This window comes from Giraffa tippelskirchi, chromosome 4 (assembly GCF_054371585.1).
Source record: "Giraffa tippelskirchi isolate mGirTip1 chromosome 4, T2T-mGirTip1v1.2.pri, whole genome shotgun sequence".
NCBI classification, from domain to species: domain Eukaryota; kingdom Metazoa; phylum Chordata; class Mammalia; order Artiodactyla; family Giraffidae; genus Giraffa; species Giraffa tippelskirchi.
This window is the reverse complement of record NC_137278.1, coordinates 153,910,839-153,932,304: the sequence shown is the minus strand read 5'-3', so window position 1 is coordinate 153,932,304 and position 21,466 is coordinate 153,910,839. Positions and strand designations below refer to the sequence as shown.

General features: G+C 42.3%; 1 protein-coding gene across 1 annotated transcript in view; it reads right to left on the bottom strand.

Annotated features, from left to right (window-relative positions):
- The window catches only part of LRIG3 (leucine rich repeats and immunoglobulin like domains 3), a 51,549-nt gene that overhangs the window by 20,360 nt on the left and 9,723 nt on the right, over positions 1–21,466 (bottom strand). The window contains exon 4 of the mRNA XM_081483518.1: positions 280–411. Within this exon, the coding sequence (XP_081339644.1) occupies positions 280–411 (132 nt within the window). The remainder of the gene's footprint in view (positions 1–279; positions 412–21,466) is intronic.

Sequence of the window (21,466 nt, the reverse complement as noted above, 5' to 3'; positions counted from 1 at the left end):
ATCTGTTAGAGATGGTTATCTAATTTTTGTGAAATTCATTTATTAATAAAACACACCAGTGGCTTACTTTTGATTAATATTTTAAAGAAGCACTTGGTGCCTCTATAGTAGTCAAAGAAGATCTCATTTTTTTGCAATCCAAAAGTGTAAGAATTAAATGAAGACAGTGGTTAAAAAAAAAGTCAGCATTGTGGTCTCTATCATAAAGTTGTTTCCTTTTTAATATAGCACAATATTTTCATCATAGGGGAAAATTTTGTTAAAAACAACTTGACTTACAGATACTTGAGTTGTAGGGGTGGAAGTGCAGTTTTAAGTTCTGAAATATTATTGCCACTCAGGTCCAAAGTTTCAAGGGATTGAAATTGTCTCAGGTGTTCAGGTAATATTTCCACAATTTTGTTTCCAGCTCTGGATTTAAAGAATGGCACAGATAACAGGATGAATGGTACAACAATCTGAAAGGTGAAAAATACTATTTCTAACTTGTTCTTCACAAATATGGAAAACTGATTGCTCTAAAGAGCACTTTTAAAATAGCAACTCTTTACTCATGTCAATGTTTCACTAAATAATAGATCATAAAGTTAGAAATATGAAAAACATTCCTATATAAATCTGGGTGTGTTTAACAGCTGTGGTTATCTAAATGCAATGCATTTAAACTGATTTTTTTTCTTTCTGTTATTTTGTTAACGGTCTTTCTTCCTTATCATTTTATGAAATGAGATGTGAAATGACTATCATGAAGTTGGCATTCTGGACACTGGTCTGTTAGCTCCCTACTAATCCATCTCTACTTCTTCTCTTGAAAAGTATACATACTATAGGTGCAAATGAACTTAAAATACTCATTAGATTGGGCTTTTTAAAAGCCATCATGGACAAATCTCTTTTTCTTTAAGAAACAGCAAGTTTCAAAGCATTGCTGTATTCTTCAAAATCAGTGGATATACTCCAAGGCTTTGAATATTACAAAAGTATTAGTTAAGAGCATACCAGTCTAAACAATCCCTGGGAACAAGGAGATTTTAAAAAAGCTTGACACTGTCTTAAACACCAGTTCATGGTGTCCAATATGGGAGCCACATAGCTACTATAGCTCTTTACATTTAAATTAAAATTAAATGTTAAAGTTCAGCTCCTTAGTCACAGTAGCCACATGTCAGGTCCTAAATAGCCACATTTGTCTGGTATCTGTCAAATGGATCAGTACACATACAGAACATCCTCACTATCGTGGAAAGTTCTACTGAAGATTACTACACTAGACCACAAATGAAAAAACAAACATAAACAAGACAGAGGTCAAGTCAAAGTATTAAAAGGTCATCAATACAACAGTTTTCAAGGGGGAGATTCAACATTAAATGACAATCTTGCTAGAAAACAGGAACCAAATTGATGTGCAAAAACCATCTTAACTGTCATATCAGACCAGGCAGCTTGGGCTTCTTAGAATGTCTACTAGGCAAGAGAAATAAAATGTCAAGGGAGAGAAGCTTGGATGATGGCACAGTGTACCTAAAAAGAATGGTCTTTTCTTCACAGCCCAAGGACAATGAAACAATCTGAAGGCTCTAAGTGGAACTTTATATGTCATGTAAGTCACGTGCTGCCATTTCTAGACATTCAGTTCTGTTCAGTCGCACAGTCATGTCCGACTCTTTGCGACCCCATGGACTGCAGCATGCCAGGCTTCCCTGTCCATCACCAACTCCTGGAGTATACTCAAACCCATGTCCATTGAGTCGGTGATGCCATCCAACCATCACATCCTTTGTCGTCCCCTTCTCCTCCTGCCTTCAATCTTTCCCAGCATCAGTGTCTTTTCAAATGAGTCAGTTCTTTGCATTAGGTGGCCAAAATATTGGAGTTTCAGCTTCAGCATCAGCCCTTCCAATGAATATTCAGGACTGATTTACTTTAGGATTGACTGGTTGGATTTCCTTGTAGTCCAAGGGACTCTCAACAGTCTTCTCCAACACCACAGTTCAAAAGCATTAATTCTTCAGTGCTCAGCTTTCTTTATAGTCCAACTCTCACATCCATACATGACTACTGCACAAACCATAGATATGACTAGATGGACCTTTGTTGGCAAAGTAATGTCTCTGCTTTTTAATATGTTGTCTAGGTTGGTCATAGCTTTTCTTCCAAGGAGCAAGCATCTTTTAATTTCAGGCTGTAGTCACCATCTGCAGTGATTTTGTAGCCCCCCAAAATAAAGTTTCTCACTGTTTCCATTGTTTACCCATGTATTTGCCATGAAGCGATGGGACTGCATGCCATGATCTTAGTTTTCTGCATGTTGAGTTTTAAGCCAGCTTTTTCACTCTCCTCTTTCACTTTCATCAAGAAGCTCTTAGTTCCTCTTTGCTTTCTGCAAAAGGGTGGTGTCATCTGTGAATCTCTAGACATAGTCTTAGGTAAACCTCAGTTAAGAGGAAAATTTAGAAATGAGATTGTATGTGTATCTTGTTACCAATAACCACATTCGTAGAGTGCTTTGAGTTCATTAATATATTTCTGACAAGAGGAATTTTGCAAATACTAGTGCCCGTGGCCAGAGACTTGTTAATACTGAAACACTGCATTCAATAATGTTCAGGTAACAAAAGATGCATTAAAACATTTCCGGGTCTATAAGTTGTTAAGTTCTTTGGCATTATTATGATTCATGTGCCTCTCACCACAGGAGCACCTCTCCGTATTTCCACAAAATCCTCTGCTGCATCTGACACAGCACTTTTTTATGCTGTTGGTCTCTTCTGCCATACTGTGAGCTCCTTTGAAACTGTATCTCTACCCCTCGGTTTTGGAATGTGCATGTGTGCTTGCTAAGTCGCTTCAGGTGTGTCCGACTCTGAGACCCTATGGACTGCAGCCCACCAGGCTCCTCTCTCCATGGGATTCTCCATGCAAGAACACTGCAGTAGGTTGCCATGCCCTCCCCTGCAGGGGATCTTCCCGACCCAGGGATCGAACCTGCATCTCTTACATCTTCTGCGTTGGCAGGCAGGATGAGAAGCCCATTTTAGAATATACAAAGAATCTAGTAACACTGAGGACATATTAAAAGCCAAGACCTATGCTAGACATTTTTCATATATTATGCCATTTAATCATAACAACATCTCTCTGGTGTTTAAATTAGGAAACTATAGCTTTTACCTTAAGAAGTCTAAGCTCTCCCACCTCGCAGAATAACTCCCCATTGGTCCCAAAGCACTCCCTGAAGGCTGTTTCATTGAATACAAACATATTTTGGTATGAAAGTGCTTACACGAAGATGCACCTCCAGAAGGGCCTGCAACTTCTCACACTTGCAAAAATGCTGAACTGCTGGTTCCAAACTCCTCTGGGGATGCACACCAGCTCACTGAGCCATCATCATGCCAACAGTGTGTCCAGTCACTCAGCTGTGTCCGACTCTTTGTGACCCCATGGCCTGTAGCCTGCCAGCCTCCTCAGTCCATGGGATTCTCCAGGCAAGAATACTGGAGTGGGCTGCCATTTCCTTCTCCAATGCCAACACTAAGGAGGCCCTAAAAAAACGGGGTCTCACCCTAGGTGGATTAAGAGGAACCCAGGAGTTTGCATGTGTTTGGCATCCAACAGAGTAGAAGACCAGCTTCCCAAATACCTGCAAATGCCAGGTGCTGCTTTCCCCAGTAAGGGGAGAAAACAGGCCATACATTTTAAATATATTCCAATAACAAAGAACTAACAAAACTCTCAAAACATTGTTGAAAAGACTCCACGTGTTACCTCTAAGGACTGTCAGGGAATTGTCTTTTTTAACCCAAGTCATTGGAAAATCTAACGCCATTTTTAAAGTAATCCTACACAAGGCAACAGGCATGGGTGATTAATATCCTAATAGCTGAACTCTGAGAAAATAGTAAGATTCAGCAAAAGGCAGGGGGATTAGTAGTCCATGTATAAGTTACAATTATCAAGCTCCCGAGATTCCCATAAAGTCTTAACAGACTTTGTTTAGAGTTAAGTCAGCCACGACCTCTGATTCTGACCATTTCCCGCATCTGGATTCATCATCATGTAAACCCCTTGATCTAGCTGTGAGGTACAGGGTAAGGCAAGTGAGACAATTAGTCAGTTTCTAGGTCCTGGAGATGGATTCAGTCCAACAGACAAGCCACAGGGCCGTAGGGTCAGGGTGTGTGGGTTTAAAAAAAACCACATTTCAGGGGACAAAAATGTTCTCTTAAATGCATTTAGCCCGAATGTTTGCATTACCAGGATGTCCCCTCCATCAAACAGCAGAGTAACCCTGAAGCACCCCCTCTCATCTCCTTTCCTCCCTGTCTGGTCTGTAGGCACTGCCGCCCATCAAACTCTGCATGTGGTTTTGGTCCCCAGGTTGTTTGGGGCTAGCGAGCAGAGCTACGCTTCTATTTAACAACAACAAGAAGAAATAGCCGTAGGTTCGTAATAAATGGAGCAAACTAGTAATTGGTGGGAGAGAGAGGGAGACCCACAGGTGTCTATCACGTTGTTCAAAGAAGGCTACAAGTTAGATAACAGGCCACACAATCTTTGGTTTGTGTATTCGTTTGTTTATAAGGTAATTATGAACAAGGTATTAAAACTGCCAATTACTTGAGTGATGAATAAAATTTTCCTTGCAGTTAAAGTGTGCTCTGGCCAAAGCCGGCAATTTCCTGAGCTGCACACCTCCTAAATTGCAGTGTGAAAGTGCTCAGTTATAAATGGAGCCTGTACAGTGCGTCTTTGTCAGCGCTACGTCCCAGTACAAAAATCCCTCACAACTGCCAGGATAATGGGCCCTGTATCACAAAATTTTAACTCTGTTCTAATGGAACTGAATTAAATCCAAATACCAGTTTCATATTAGCTCTCAGATTAACTGGCAAATAACCACCTGATATGTACCAGTTTAAAAAAACAAACAAACTTGTTCTCTGTCAAACAAGAAGGGTTTTTTTAAAAAGATAACTTCATTAAAAAAATTAGTTTAAAAAATCTTTTTAATTACTTAAAATCCTCAAAATAAATATATTTCATGACAGAGTGGGGTCACAAATAACCACTTCTAGGAGACAAAGATTCAATTCAACTCCAGTTTTATTTTTTCTCCAAATATGGATAAATGCCAAAATTGATGAACACATGAAAAGCACTGCAGCTAAGTAATATTTTTGGCAGAAGATGTGCAATCTTTTAACAAATAACAAAACTGTATCTTTTTCCATTACTCATAAGTTAATGTGGAAATGCCATCCTTCCATTGTTCAAAATCTGTACTTAGCAATGGAAGGCATCTCAGCCTTGTGCAAACCCATCTTAAGGACCACGAATATTTTGGTTATTTATGCTTGTTGATAGTACAAGGTGTTCCTTGGTCACATCATTGCTGAGGTCAAGTATAATCAGTCCCTTGTGGACAAATACAGACTTGGGGGCCGGGTCAGTTGGAATGCAGATGGTGGCCTTAGAATGCTCAGAGGCCTCGGGAAACACAGGAGGCCCAGGTATTTCAGCCTTGGCTTCTCAGATCCAACAATAATGGTTTCACTCTGTCGCTAATTTCATTTTTCAGCCTACTTTGCCAAATACCTTTAAGCAGAACCAAACCCAACTTACCATTTTTACATGGTGGTATTTGCTCTGAGTGTGCTGATGACCTGACAGAGAACAAGATGGATGTTATCCCTGACCTCACAGCACTGAAATTCTAGTTGGGAGAACAGGCAGGCAAGAGGAAGCAGCCACCACAGGAACATGTGAAGATGAAAGGACAGACTCCTAAAAAGCGGTAGGAGGGGCGTGGGCACCAGCAAGCTTCCCCTGGCAAAGGGGAGGCTAGTGTTCTGAGCAGAAGCAAGGGACCTAGAGACTGTCAACAGAGTGAAATAAGTCAGAAAGAGAAAAATAAATATCGTATATTAATGCATGTAGGTGGAATCTAGAAAAATGGTATAGATGATTTTATGTGCAAAACAAAAACAGAGTCACAGACATAGAGAATAAACATGGATACCAAAGGGGAAGGGGAGGTGCAACAAATTGGGAGACTGGGTTGACATATTTACAATACTATGTATAAAATAGATGACTAATGATAATCTACTGTATAGCGCAGGGAACTCTACTCAATGCTCTGTGGTGACCTAAATGGGAAGGAAATCCAAATGAGAGGGACTAGATGTATACGTACAGCTGATTCACTTTGCTGTACAGCAGAAACCAACTCAGCACTGCAAAGCAGCTATACTCCAATAAAAATTAATTTAAAATAAAATATAAACAAAAGGGAATATTGAAAAAGGAAGTGAGAGCAAGGCAAAGCTTTTTCCCCTTAAAGAAATGGAAGAAAGCCTTGATGGTGGGAGGTCCTGAGTGGAGACGGGAGAAACAGGAAGCACAAGAGTGAGGAGCTGGGGGGAGATGAGAGTAGGTCAAGTGGGACCCTGTAAACCACGTCAGTCATTTGGCCGCTATCTCAAGATCACTCATGCAGAGGGGGGAGGACAGAGGATTTCAGATGGTGGCAGACAACGTCAGACGGACATGTTGGAAAGGCTACCCTGGCAGCAGTGGGGAGAAGACGGGGTTGGGGATAGGCAGGAGGAGGTGCCAAGGACAGAGGAGGGACGGTGGGGAACAGCGACGGTCTGCCTGGACGCCCATGTTGTGGGGGACAGCCCCACTCTTCCTCTGGTTTACAGGGCCCAGGCTGTGCTTTCTCCTCCCCTGACATACGGGCTCAGGTTTCGAGCTCTGCAGCCTCTGGACACTGGGACCCAGTTCCCCTCCACGTGACTCGCTGCCCCTGTGTGTTGTCTGTGTATACGAGAGTCCTCAGGGGGTCCCCTTCAAAAGCAGACTAGGGCCCCTTCTTGCTCAGATGTGAGATGCCACTGACCAGAACAGCCTAGTTCTGGCATTTCCATGTCTGCAATCCCTAGGAACATGGCAAAATGTGTAATTCTCATGTGTGAGAAATGTGTCCGTTTGTTCTCATACTCTGAACCCTGCAAAGAACGTAAAGGTGTGTAAAGTGTTAGTCACTCAGTTGTGGCTGATTCTTTTGAGACTCCATGGATTGTAGCCCACCAGGCTCCTCTGTCCATGGGATCTTCCAGGCAAGAATACTGGAGGGGGTTACCATTTCCTCCTCCAGGGGATCTTCCTAACCCAGGGATTGAACCTGTGTCTCCCATGTTGGCAGGAGGAGTCTTTAGCATTGAGCCACCTGGGAAGCCCTCATGCAGTCTTAAGTGGATATAAACTGTGTTAGTTTATTTCCAGAGTTGGAGAGGAGAGGCCCAGAGTGGAAGACTCTGTGAGGAACCAGAATATCAAGTTTTATCACACTGGTATTCCTGAAACCAATTAAACTGTAGCTTCTTGGTAAATAAAAAATATCTGTCAATGGTCTCAACTGTCTCCTGCCTGTTGGACAACATAAAGGCAGCTGAAGGTTCTGCAGTTTGTTGTGTAAAGTCATGCAAGCTTGGCTGTTTAGAGAAGGTATGTGCATATTCCTTTTAGAGAGGGTATGTGCAGTGAAATTTAATCTGAAACCATTTTTTTTTAACATGCTGCAATGCCCTCTTTTCTTAGAACACATTACTTTGACCACATCCATGAAGTCCAGTTCAGTTATTGCAGCCAACAAATTGCCGAGTCCATGGTCATTCCATACAACCAGGGAGCAAGCACATTAACTGTACGAACTGGGACAATCGGCCAGGCCCCATGGAAATGCTGATTGCTATATGTAACTTGTAAGTCACCAGTTTAACACCATTTATAAAGGTATTACAAGTTGTAAAAGAAAACATTACATTTGCAAATACATTAAAGATCATTTGTATTTCCAAAAATAACCTCTCATCTCTCCCCATCTCCACCAAAAAAAAAAAGCTTCCTTGAAAACTACCTTGGCTGGAGTAACTAACCCCAAAATATTAGGCTTCTTTTAGCAAAGAGACTTAGCAAGCAAAGAAACCTCTCCTATGCAGATAAAAATAAACTGTCTCTGCTCATCCTTTTTCTAAAAAGATAATTAAGAAGTTTCATTAAAAGAACACATGTTTAGACTGGTCTACTGGGTCCTGTAGCATCAAAGGATAAAGCCAACTGAGGAAGCTTCTGCAAGGAGACAGATTCCTGATGAAGCATTACTGATCTGTAAGGAGCACAGAGTCCATTCTTTCAGCTAAAAGCCACTTCAACAGAAAAATATAATTATCTTTGGGATCAAGAACATGATAAAGATGCCCACAAAGTTTTAATACAGAGATCCTCCAGTAATCAGGGCCCAGGTGGCTCCAACGGTAAAGAATCTGCCTGCAATGCAGGAGGTCTGGGTTCAGTCCCTGGGTTGGGAAGATCCCCTAGAAGAGGAAATGGTAACCCACTCCAGTATTCTTGCCTGGAGAATTCCATGGACAGAGGAGCCTGGCAGGCTGTAGTCCATGGGGTTACAAGAGTTGGACAAGACTAAGCAACTAACACTTTCACTTTCACAAATACGAAAAAAGAAGTATATGTAGAAAATGCACTTGTGCCACACACAAAACAACCCTTTTTTTGATCCCCCATATATACATTCTATTCAGTCCTTTCATGTCAACAAAGTTTAAGGACAGGTCCTAGAAGACAACAGGATTCTAAACAAGATACTTACTGAACAATTGTTTGAATGTGAAATAATTCAATTATATATGATAAAAATTAACTCTAATTAATTAAAATTTTTTCCCCTACCTCTCTTTTGAGGCAGGGTCTTCCACAGTCATTTCCATAGGTCAGACCACTGCTGTGACTAATCCGTGAGTTTAAGTCTTCCCACAAGCTTGTGGTTTACTTGTGATAGAAGAAAATCTCTGATTCATCTTTGGTTCTCAAAACTCAGAATTAAATAAATGGGCTCAAGGCCATGAAGTGACCAAATAAATCTTGATCAGTCTCAAAACTCTAGATCAAGCTTTAGATTGGCCAGTAAGGATGTACCTAAACTGTGGTTCAAGATGCAGATGTACATCAGAAAGCAGTATCACCACTACAGCTTCCAGTCAGAAAAAGTAAACATACACTGGGATTCCACACGTCAATCAACCTGCCAAAAGTAGGCTCTCTTTGAAGCAGCAGTTCATACCACAGTTTCCCAGCAAGGAGATTCTGATTCTGTTCCCACTGTGTATCTTGATCTACCATACTGTGTGAACCCTGATTTTCTTACTGTCAGTGGGAGGAAATGGAAAAGTCCTCTTCCAGCTCTAAGGAGCTGTGGATTGGGATAACAAATTCTGCAAATGACCAGATTCGCTACAGAGGCTTCACACAAACATCCTATAAAACTGTAGCCTCTTAAAGAACCTGGTCTCACTTTGGCAGAAGATTTCTTTCCTGTGGGAGTCCCACTGTCTGGTTGCCCAGTCTTTCTTGGTTTATTCTCATTTTCCTGGAATATATCCTTCACTAGCTTTCTAAAAAATCAAGTGTAGAGACATTTTCTTTTTCCATACTTGGTAATGTCTTTATAAACAGCTGGGTGTGGGCAGAGTTGAGACGAGAAATCCTGTTTCTTAGGATTCTGAAGACTGTTTTACTCTGTCACAACATGCAAGGATGTTAAGTGTGGGGAGCAGAAGCAACACTGCTTCGCAACAGCATTGTTTCTTAAACTGCAACAGGCATCAGAACTGGGGCAGGGGCCTGCTGAGGCACTGACTGTTGAGCCCCACACTCAGTGTTTCTGTGTTAGTAGGTCTGAGGGTGATCTGAGAATCTGCATTTCTACCAGGTTCCCAGGTGACACTGATGCTGTGAGGTTCACACTGGGAGGACCACTGCTGATCCTTACAGGTGACCTGCTTTGCATTTTAATTTTCCTCCTCTCAGAGCTTCTCCTCAATCGTGATATTCTAAAATTGCAAAGTAAGACTCCCTCAGTGTATGTCATTTTTTTAATTTCATTTGCGGGCACTCAGTATGGTCTCTCAAGTTAGAAATGTGTGTTCTTTGGCTCTGGGAAATTTTGTCTCTTAGATAATTTCCTCTTTTCTATTTCCATAGATGTCTCTTTGTGAATTCTAATTATACAGATTTCCTAGTTGATCCTCTAAGTTTCTTATTTTTTCCTCTCCTGTTTTCTATCTTTTTGTCTTTTGGTTCTTCTTTTGGAGAGTTTTTCAACTTTCCTCCAACATTTCTATTGTCTTTTTAAAGTGTCTGTTATACTCAACGTTTTAAAAAATAATTTCCGTTTCCTCTTCAGTTTCAGTCTGTTATTACATTTAACTTTTAAGAGTCCCGTTCTTCTTTTCTGAAATATTTATTATTATTCACCACATTTCTCTTGTTTTGTGGATATAACACGTTCTCTCTTCTTTCTAGAGATACAGGTTGTTTCCAAGTTCCCTTCTCCCTCCATTGTCCCTGGTTCCCTTTTCCCATGTATTTCAGACTCTGACTCTATTTATAGAAATTCTATCAATTATTACTATGTATAAAGTAGATAACTAATGAGAACCTACTGTGTATCTCAGGGAACTCTACTCAATGTTCTGTGATGACCTAAATGGGAAGGAAATTCAAAAGGGAGAGAATATATGTATACATATAGCTGATTCACTTTGCTGCGCAGTAGAAACTAATACCACATTGTAAAGCAACTATACTCCAATAAAAATTAATAATAATAAAAAAAAAGTCAGTGATCACTGGCTATCTGCTCATATTTAGTGAAAATCTGCCCCCAAAAAATGGCTGAGCAGGGTCTGTTTCACAATGGATCCACACACATCTGTCTGATGGCTCAGCCTCAAGGCTGGTGTAATAAGTCTGACGGCTAGTCTCTAGGAAGGTGAATAGAAACATAAGCTGAGAGGAGGACTGTCACCCTCATATTCAGACTGGACTTAACTTCCCTGATTGCAGAAGATGCTATCCTCAAGCCTCACCCCTAGCCCCAGCTGGGCCTGTGCCCCATATCCCCAGGAAGTTTGTTTCAACTCTCTAGAAAGTAAACTTCCAGTTTTCTGCCTCCATTAAAGGAAGGGCAGTCACTTGGCTTTAAGTTCTGGAGGGGGAATCTGGAGGTCCATTTCACCAATCCCCCATTTTCAGTCCTATCCTGCACCCCTTTCTTGACCGGCTTTGAATTCCTGAAGCATTTGGAGAAGCATTTTTGCAGCAAGAAGTGTTTGTTTATTTTGGGATCCACTCTCACTAAGCCATTTACAATTTGTGCTCTTGCTTGAAAAATTGTTGGGGCATCTTTTGTTCGGACTGTCTCCCCTCCTGTTTGTCTTTATTCCTGTGTGCACTTTAGTCCTTTATTTTCATTTTAAGGGGGTTCTTCATTAGAGCAGAGTGAAGCAAAAGTGCTCAGTCCACCAGGCCTTATAGGATGTCTTCAACAGGCATCTGATCAGTGAATAAAACCAGCTTTTCTCTAAAAACCAAAATAAAACCTTCCCTCATAAAAGTTACTGTAATTTTTTTAGTAAAACATCATTCAACTTAGATATTCTAACAAAAATATTAGCCTATGTAAATTTTACCTTAAGATGATACTGTGAACCAGAAAACATGGCATCATTATTCTAAACGTCAAATTAATAAAGAGCTATCACACAGAGAATTCATCCTGTATGAACACATCAGGCTAAATGAAAGTCATTTTATTTTTTCTGATACGGTCCACAGACCAATGGACTAGGAACATCACAGAATGTCTTGGTTTAATAAAGTACGTAACTTGTCCTTGTGAATAAGAGAAAGTACACGTGGTGGTGATGATCCTACAGGCAAGTGAGTTCACATGCTGAGTCTTTAGTCACAGACTGGCATGGACCTTTGGGTAAGATGCTAAGTGGCTGCTGCTAAGTCTGCTGTCCATGTTTGTATGAATACAGAGAGAGATGTGAATAATCAAGTGCATATACAACAGGACTGCAAGTGTCATGATCCCAAGCCTCTCAACAGACTAAAATGATAGTCTAGAAGCAATCTGAGAAATTAAGCTGGGGAAAGGCAGTGTTTCGAATTTTTAATCAAGCATTTATAAAGGCCTACTTGGAGGCAATTCTTCAGAGAATGACAATAGACTTGGAGATCTTGGCTGACCACAACTCAATATGTGCCAACAATACATCAGAGTCCTTAAAAAGCTAATTTAATCTTACACTTCATTAACATCCCATATTCTGGTCAAGAGACATGGTCCACCATATTCTGGATTAGACCACATCTCAGTTATTTTGCTCTGAGCACTGGGTTTTAGCATCATACTAGAGGATGAGTGTGGGGGGAAGACTTAAAGAGTCTAGACCTGCACTATCCAGCATAATAGCCATGGGCCACGTGTGGCTCTTTAAATTTAAATAAAATTTAAAATTCCATTCCTCAGTCACACCAGCCACATTTCATATGTGCAATCTCCACATGTGTAGCAGCACAGGGACACGTGGAGGCCACACCATGGTGGACCACCCACGTTTCCATGATCACAGGAAGTGCTCCTGGACCTCACTGGTCTAGACCCCATGTCATCTAGAAAATGGGAATTGCAACTTGTGCTGGAAGAGAAGGCTTTAAGCAGCCCTGATAAGTTAAGACTTGTAAGTGTTAGAATGCAGAAAATAGACTGGAGTTGTTCTCCCCAGTGTACAGAACTAGTAGAAGAGGCAGAGGCTGTTGAGAGAAAGAGCCCAGCTTAACAAATAAAGAGTCCCAACAATTAAAACTAGTCCAAATAGAATGGCTCCTCACGCAGGAGTGAGCTTCTGTCCCTGAAAGTGCTGACGAGGAGGCTGGATAATCTCTCCTCCAGAGATCTCTCCACAGGGAGAAATGTCTCTTCTAATTCAGTTACAAGGATTGCATGCAGACACTCAAGACAAACAAGACACGGGTTCTGACTGATCATATAATCTAGCAAAGCATTCCCCTCACCTTTTTACTGATGTTTACATATGGATGGTGATGAAGTGAAAGCAAGACAGATAGGAGGAGGAGAATAAAAGAAAAGTGGGATTTATATGGTGAACTGACGAATGTCCTGATTCTGTAAACATGCACTCGTCTTTAAAGAGCACTGCCCTCTCTCCCAGGTCAATACGTTGTGCAGGACATCACGGCCATCAGTGATGAAATACAAAAGCATCTTATTTTTTCTAAAAAAGTTATGCTCATTTTGATTCTAACTCTATATGTTTGTTTTGGTATAAAAACCCTTTAAAATTGCTTACCCATAGTAAACCTGACAGTCCAAGAATGTATACCAGGCTTATCCTGTACTAGGTGGTACTTGCCGTGAATATCACCTTCATATTTTACGCTGCCTTCAACCTCACTCTAGAGACTACTCTATCAGCTAAAGGTTTCTGGAGAGGGAAGGAGAAGCAAGGCAGTTGCTTGGAAGTGCTAGAAAGGAGGTGCTAATATTTATAACTGCCCCCTTTTTCATGTTTTAAATTTCATACTTAAGCAACTTGCAGACAAAGGGAGGTGCTGGTTAGAGCCCTGTGTCATTGTTCTGGTCTCTCTAACCAACAATGAGAGTCTGAACCTCTGGGCTATGGAAGACAGCACAGACTATGAAAGAAGGAAGAGAAGGAGGAAAAGTAATGAGGCCAGGATAGAGACACATGTTCAGTCTTGCCTCCCCAAACATGAAAAGCAACAGGCTGTAACTTTACTGTTTTGTCTGTCTTGGCAGCACAAGCCTCATTCAGCAGAGAGAGGTCTCTGGCAGGAGCTGCATTTGATACTTCAAAGCAACCAAAAAGAGGCTAATGTGAAATTGAAGGGAAGGATGAGAAAATAGTATAGGTTCAGGATAAACACTGGTAATACAGGAGGTCTTGCAGCAAGCTATACTGACAAATCAAGTTTGAGGGCTAGGGGGTCAATTTTATGGGCTCCAAAACCACCATTGAAGAAAGGTGCCCAATGGGCCATCAAGTCAAATCTAAGAATGTTGTCACTTTGGAACAAAGTTCTGTTAATGAAAACAATTTTAAGTGCGTGCAGAGAGATAAGAACAAAAAGGTTAACTGACTAGTTTCTTCTGCAATTAACTATATGTTAATTTGGACTGGGAAACTGATTCATTCATTTATTCAACAAACATGGACTGAGTGTTTACCATATGCCAGGCGCTAAGCTACATAGCAGGGTAACAATGGGGATGAAGAAAGACACGATCTCAGCTTTTATAAGGTTTCCCTCTGATGGGGGAAATGGATATGAAAGTATCACAAATATACAACGGAAAAAAAAGAGACTGAATATATAACAAGGTGCTAAGTCACTTCAGTCGTGTCCGACTTTGTGCGGCCCCATAGACGGCAGCCCACCAGGCTCCGCCGTCCCTGGGATTCTCCAGGCAAGAACACTGGAGTGGGTTGCCATTTCCTTCTCCAGTGCATGAAAGGGAAAAGTGAAAGTGAAGTCACTCAGTCGTGTCCGACTCTTAGCGACCCCATGGACTGTAGCCCACCAGGCTCCTCCGTCCACGGGATTTTCCAGGCAAGAGTACTGGAGTGGGGTGCCATTGCCTTCTCCATATAACAAGGTAGACACTATAAATAGAGCATATATAACAAGGTGGAAGGTGGACTTAGCAAAAGCTGGGGGAGGGTGAGTATTCCAGGCAAAAGGATTTGAGGGAGGAACAAGCTGGCACATTCCTAGAAGTGAGGAACGCTTCTAGAGAAGGCTCAATGGGAAAAGAAGACTCAGGTCATGCAGAGCATTGCTTATGCTGAGAAGGATTTTTGCTCATGACCTACGAGCAATGGGAAATTCCTAAAGGGTTTAAAGAGCCGCAACATGATCACAAATTTATGTTTCAAACAAAGCCACTGTAAACTGAAATTCAAAAACCTAGCAAACGTGTATTTTGGGGATCAGTTTATGACTAAAAGTGAGGATAAACTTAAGAGTATTACACATATGGCTCTGTGTACAGTAAGCTCTCTTGTGTGCAAAATAACATGTAAACATTTTAAAATCTAATAAAAGATTACAACTTATCATATTAAGATGCTTATGTGTTTGTTTTGTAATACTTGGGCTTAGGGAGCTTATTGCCATGAAACACAATAATGTCTGGTTTGTTTGTACTGGTGAAGGTGGTGCATTCGTTCCTCGAATGCAATGTCCTTCACATATGAAGACACTAGTCCTTTTTATTCTCATCTGGAGAGCACACATTTGGGGATGAATTTTTCAGTTAAGGTGCAAGTTCCCTAGGCTTATCTACACCCACATGTGGGTAAAGACGGGATACAGTTTCTGTCCCCTTTATCAGAAGCCTGATTGCCCAGAAATTTAAGTTCTAATTTTGGCTGAAGCTTCTCCGCAATTTCCATTAATTTATATGAGAAATTGATGACCTCGTTTCAAATACTAACTTATACCGACTTTGATTTAAAAAAAAAAAAAAAAAAACTGTTTTTACCTCTGAGCTCTTACCTCATGGTTATAAAATTACTTAGCTACATCATCACTTGAAAACATATAAAAATGCTTGTCTTTCCCACATGCAGCTTTATTTCTGAGCTGTGGGCTATTAAAATATCAATATACTTTAAAAGTTATAAACTGAATATGATGAATCATTTCAATAAACTCGGTGCCAAGAAACCAGGCAATAGTCTCTTAAGTCTCCCAAACTGATTTTTCATTAATCTGATTTTGGGAATATAACGAGAAATGCATGCTCATGGACAGAATTCCCACTTGATACAGTTCTGGATTCAATACACAGATGATGTCATACTACATTATTTGATTTCTATTCATTAGTTCAACTCTACGCCTTTCAGCATAGAGAAGTCAAGGCTCGCATGATTCCTACTCCATGTCAATTTCCTTTTGTGGAAAAATCGAAGTGTGGCCCTAGCACACAGCAGGGCTCAGGGGACAGAGAGCCCTCAAGGTGGATGGATAACAGGTATTTGGCAAGTCATAACTGTTAATTATCAAAGCTGCGTTATTGAGTTGACTATGGCCCTTGACTCTTGAATACGAACATTGCTTAATGACTACCTGAAAAACAGTAGAGAAGCAGAATCTGTGCTAAATTGAACTGCAGTTATTTCATTCCCCTGCTTTTAAAAAAAGTCAACTACTCCCTAAACCTGTAAAACACCTGAGCTGATCCCTGTCAAAGTACCCAATCTCCTTTCGGGTCTAGACCTCACTCACCCTTTCACTCTACACACTGAAAGGACAGCCTTCCTCTGCTTCTATCATCCAGGGCATCTCCTCCTTGGAGATGTCTTTATTCTTTACCATGTCTGCCCATTACATTTATTCAAAGCCCCTGGACAGCAGAGGCCAAGTGCTATTTTTCTTTGTTTTCCACCATTCAGAACATAGAGCTTCCCCAGTAGCTCAGAGATAAAGAATTCACCTGTTAATGCAGGAGATGCAGGTTTTAATCCCTGGGTCAGGAAGATCCCCTAGAGAAGGAAATGGCAACACACTCCAGTATCCTTGCCTAGAAAATCCCGTGGACAGAGGATCCTGGTAGGTTACAGTCCATGGGGTCACAAAGAGTCAGACACGACTGACCCACTAAACAACAACGCAGCACATCGGAGTGCTCTGAATCCATCTTACAGTTATGTAAACCTTCAGGCTGGGGACGTTGTTCATTTATTAACTGCAGTTGAGAGGTGGTCTTGGTTTAGTTATCAAGTCGTGTCCAACTCTTGTGACCCCATGGACTATAGCCTGCCAGGATTCTGTCCATCGGATTTCCCAGGCAAGAATACTAGAGTGGTTGCCATTTCCTCCTCCAGGGGATCTTCCCAACCCAGGGATCAGACATGGATCTACTGCACTGCAGGAAAATTCTTTACCAATGGAGCCACCAGGGAGGCCCTTATTTGAGTGCTTTTTTTTTTTTTTTTTTAACTATTTGAAGAGAGCAAAAGTTTTCCTTGACCACTCATCCCAAATGCCAAGCTCTCTCTCCCTCCCTCATCTATTGCCTCCAGGATCATGTTTCTAAATTCTTCCTTCCTCCTGTGACCCTCCTGTTTTAGAATTCATGGCACACTGGCCCCCTCCCCGCTCCCCAGCATACTCTGGCTGTATCAGCAGCAGCTGCAGCCGCTCACGCTGTCCTGAGTCCTTTCATGTACAACCTGACACTTGATCCTTCACCGGAACCACACGAGGTAGACTGGCAGACACCTACACCGCTCCTCCCGATAAACAAAGCAGAGTTCATTAGCTCTGCCTTGGGTCAGGTGGGTCATTAGCGTGAGTCAGAGGAAACCTGGGGGCCCCATTCCTTGCTCAGATCTCTACTTCCGCATGAGGTCCCGACATCTTTCATCCACTGAGATGTTTAATCAGAACCTCCTATGTGGCAGAGAATGGACCGGGCTGCTGAGGGAACAGACACAAGTCCTACTCTGGGGTGCGATGGGTGACAAATGCCAAGGGAGAACCACGCAGACTGCACTGGTGGGAGTTTCATATCTGAAGAAAGAAAGGTCATCACCCTTCTCCAAATTCTACAAGAACAGTTGTTCATGCCACACGAATTGCTAATACTCCGTTACCCTGAATTGTTGTTGTCTGTAGCATATAAATTTGACCAGATCTCTGAGGGAAGGCGGGACTCTCATACTTTCTTGCATCCCCAAAGCATCTCCCATGCAGGAGGACATGTGATGTGATGGTACCACATCTCAGGCAGCATCAGGTTCTGAAGGTCGTGGTGGTGGCGGGGCGGGGGGGGGGGGCGGGCAGGAGGGGGATCATCTGTCACTGATATACCCCTGAACCCTTATCCAAGTGATCCAATCCAATCCCAAAACACCATATGCTCGTGCATGTGTGTGCCAACTTGCTTTGGTCATGTCCGACTCTTTGGACGTTATGGACCGTAGTCCGTCAGGCTCCCCTGTCCATTTTATTTATTCAAGAATACTGGATTCTCCAGGCAAGAATACTGGAGTGGGTTGCCATGCCCTTCTCCAGGGGATCTTCCCGACCCAGATATTGAACCCGGGTCTCTTACGTCTCCTGCACTGGCAGGTTCTTTACCACTAGCGCCACCACCATGTGCTCTGCCGCTGCTAAGTCGCGTCAGTCGTGTCCGACTCCGTGCGACCCCATAGACGGCAGCCCACCAGGCGCCGCCGTCCCTGGGATTCTCCAGGCAAGAACACTGGAGTGGGTTGCCGTTTCCTCCTCCAGTGCATGAAAGTGAAAGTGAAGTCACTCAGTCGTGTCCGACTCTTGGCAACCCCATGGACTGCAGCCCACCAGGCTCCTCCGACCATGGGATTTTCCAGGCAAGAGTACTGGAGTGGGCTGCCATTGCCTTCTCTGGCCATGTGCTCAGTTGTGTCCAGCTCTGTGACCCCAGGACTATAGCCTGCAAGGCTCCTCTGTCCATGAAATTTTCCAGGCAAGAATACTGGAATGGGTTGGCATTTCCTACTCCAGGGGATCATCTCAACCCAGGGATCGAACTCCCTTCTCCTGTGTCTCCTACACTGCAGGTGGATTCTTTACCACTGAGCCATTGGGGAAGCCCTTGAACCCTTAAAACACTAGCAAAGGATTTTTTTTTTTTTATGCAGACATGTATCCTGTCTCTCAATAATTCTTGTAGGGCCAGTTTTTCCTTTGGTGTTTGGACAGATCAATTTTGTGTTTTGTGGTGTTGTATTCCGAATTTTTAGCTCAGGACCTGATGAAATAGTTCATTCACATGCATTTCAGGCACAATGGGCTAGAAAACATCTCTGTTTCTGAAGACCAAAGTCATCCTCCGTGGGCTGAGACAGACAAACTTTGAAAGGCAAACAGAAAGGGAGCTTTTATCTACTGCACACTTTCATTTCACACACACTCCAGCACATGTGATCACCACGTAAGACTGGTGAGTTGAATCCTTTGGCTACTTAAATTACTTCTCTTGTGTTTTTCTTTCCTTTAATTATTATTATTGTGGTTGTTATCATTTATTTTATTCATTGCCAAGCATGCATAACTGAACACCAGTAAGATACAGGTATACTTTTTCTCCACTGTAAATTTTTAGCCTCTGCTATGGACTAAGTCTCTAGGAAGAGATTTGTTTGAATAATACTAAGTGTAGGTGCTGTTCCATAAACACTCCTTAATTCAATTCATATATTAATTAAGCACTGATTGTATGCCATAGGGGCTTCCCAGGTGGCACTAGTGGTACAGAACCTGCCTGCCAATGCAGGAAACATAAGAGAGGCAGATTCGATCCCTAGGTTGGGAAGATCCTCTGGAGGAGGGCATGGCAACCCACTCCAGTGTTCTTGCCTGAAGAATCCCCATGGACAGAGGAACCTGGCAGGCTACAGTCCATAGGGTCACAAAGAGTCAGACACGACTGAAGTGACTGAGAATGCATGCATGCATGTATGTATGCCATAAAACCTGCATTAAGTGCTAGGGAAAACAAGCGTCAACCCCAGAGGCGTCATGATAGAGGAGGAAAATAAGACAAAATCATTTCATGGCCACGTCACAGGTGGATGTACAAGGCAAGAAGGGACTGGACAGGACAGGGGAAGCTTAAGGAGAGGACCGCTTCCTCCCCCCACATACTGCCCAGGACACTTCTCATGACTCCCTCTCCCACCTGCAGGCTCTGAATCAAGTGCCACCTTCCCAGTGAGCCGCTCCCTTCAATCCCATTTAAAACTGTAAACCCCCCTCCTCGTCTACCACACACACTCCTTTACGTTCTCTCTCCCTGGCACTTGGCATCTTCTGACCACATCTTCCACTTATTTTATTTCCTATCTCTTTCCCTGAGAAGGTCAGCCCCAAGATGGCACAGCTTCTGATTTGTTCAGTGTTCAACCTCCGCCTCTGAACAGACCAAGCACAGAGCAGGTCTTGGTAAATCTTCAAAAATCAGCCTTCCTGACCACCCTAAAGGGCAGCTGACCTAGTTTCTCTATCCCTTTGCCCTTTTTCTTCACAGCCATTATCGAAGAACTGAAGTTATCTTTTAAAGTTTGTTTACTAGTTTTCTCTCATCCCTCACTTGGATGGAAACTTCATAAGAGGAAGTTTTTCTGCTTTGTTCATTGTTGTGTCCCCGGCACACTAAACAGAAGCTGGCACCGTTCGTTTCTTCCATAAATTCTGGCTGAAAGAATGACGTCCTCCCCATGCCTGTGGTTCATGTCCACTGAGCACTCAGCCTATGGCAGGCAGGGTTCACTGTATTCTCTCCCCCAGTCTTCACAACAATCCAGTGAGGTGGGCACTATTATTCTCCTCATTTTACAGAGTAGGAAGTACAGACTGTACCCTGCCCAAGGTTGCAAACTGGCAAAGAGAAGAGCTGGCAATTACCTGCAAGCCATTCAACTTGAGTTTTGCTTCTAATCACTGTTCTGCTGAACTGATGGCAGCTGCACTGCAGGAGAACGGTGCCACCATCGCTCCAGGCCAGCTGTAGTGGCTTCTTCATCATCTGGCCCCTTTAAGTCCCTCTCCTGGCCACTGCCATTCTCCACACTAGAGTCTGAGTGATACTTTCCAATAGCAAAACTGATCATCTCACTCTGCTTTAAATCTCTTCAATGGCAGTCCATCATTCATAGAGCACACATGTTGAGGTCCTACCGGCAAAAGTGATCAGTATTTATGTTAACCTCCCTAGAAGGATGATACTGTCATCTCTGGAAAAATGACAGGTTATGAAGAAAAGGATGGACTTCAGAGAAATGATCCACTTTTGGGATGATAATGAGAAAAGGTTTGTTTGGTCATGATAAGTTGACTTTATCAGTAATTCAGAAATATTTATGTAATAGCAGAGTCTCAGCAAGGTAGATGTCTTAAAATAGATCTACTTGGGCCCCACCAAAAAGCATTAATCTAGGTACATCTTTGACATTCCTTGACTTAAATCTTTTTAAGTCTTAAGATACTGGGCAAAGCATCTGCATTTTGGACAGCATCATATAAACCATCAGTCAAGATAGGACCCAACTAGCTTTAATGAATGACCAATAAGGCCTCTTTGGTTAACAGTAATGTTACATAACTTACAGATTCAAATCTGCCCTAACTCAGGCCACAGGTTTCAAAATGTCCAATGTGCGACTTTCTTGGCAGCGCAGTGGTTAAGATTCCAGCAACTTCCAGTGCAGGGGGCATGGGTTCGATCTCTGATAGGCGAACTAACAAGATATCACATGTCTGCTCCCCCCAAAAAGAGAAAAACAAAGATGTCCAATGCTTGGACAGCTTATGCCACATGACAAGAAGCCAGAACAACTATTACATCTGATAAAATCACCTTACTTATGCCAGGTCAATAGTTTTAGTACAGAATATGCTCATTCCAAAAATTATTCCATTTCTTCCCTTAAAATATACCATCCTGCTACGTGTGGCTAGGAAATGAGAAAAAGTAAACAAAAAACACAAACCA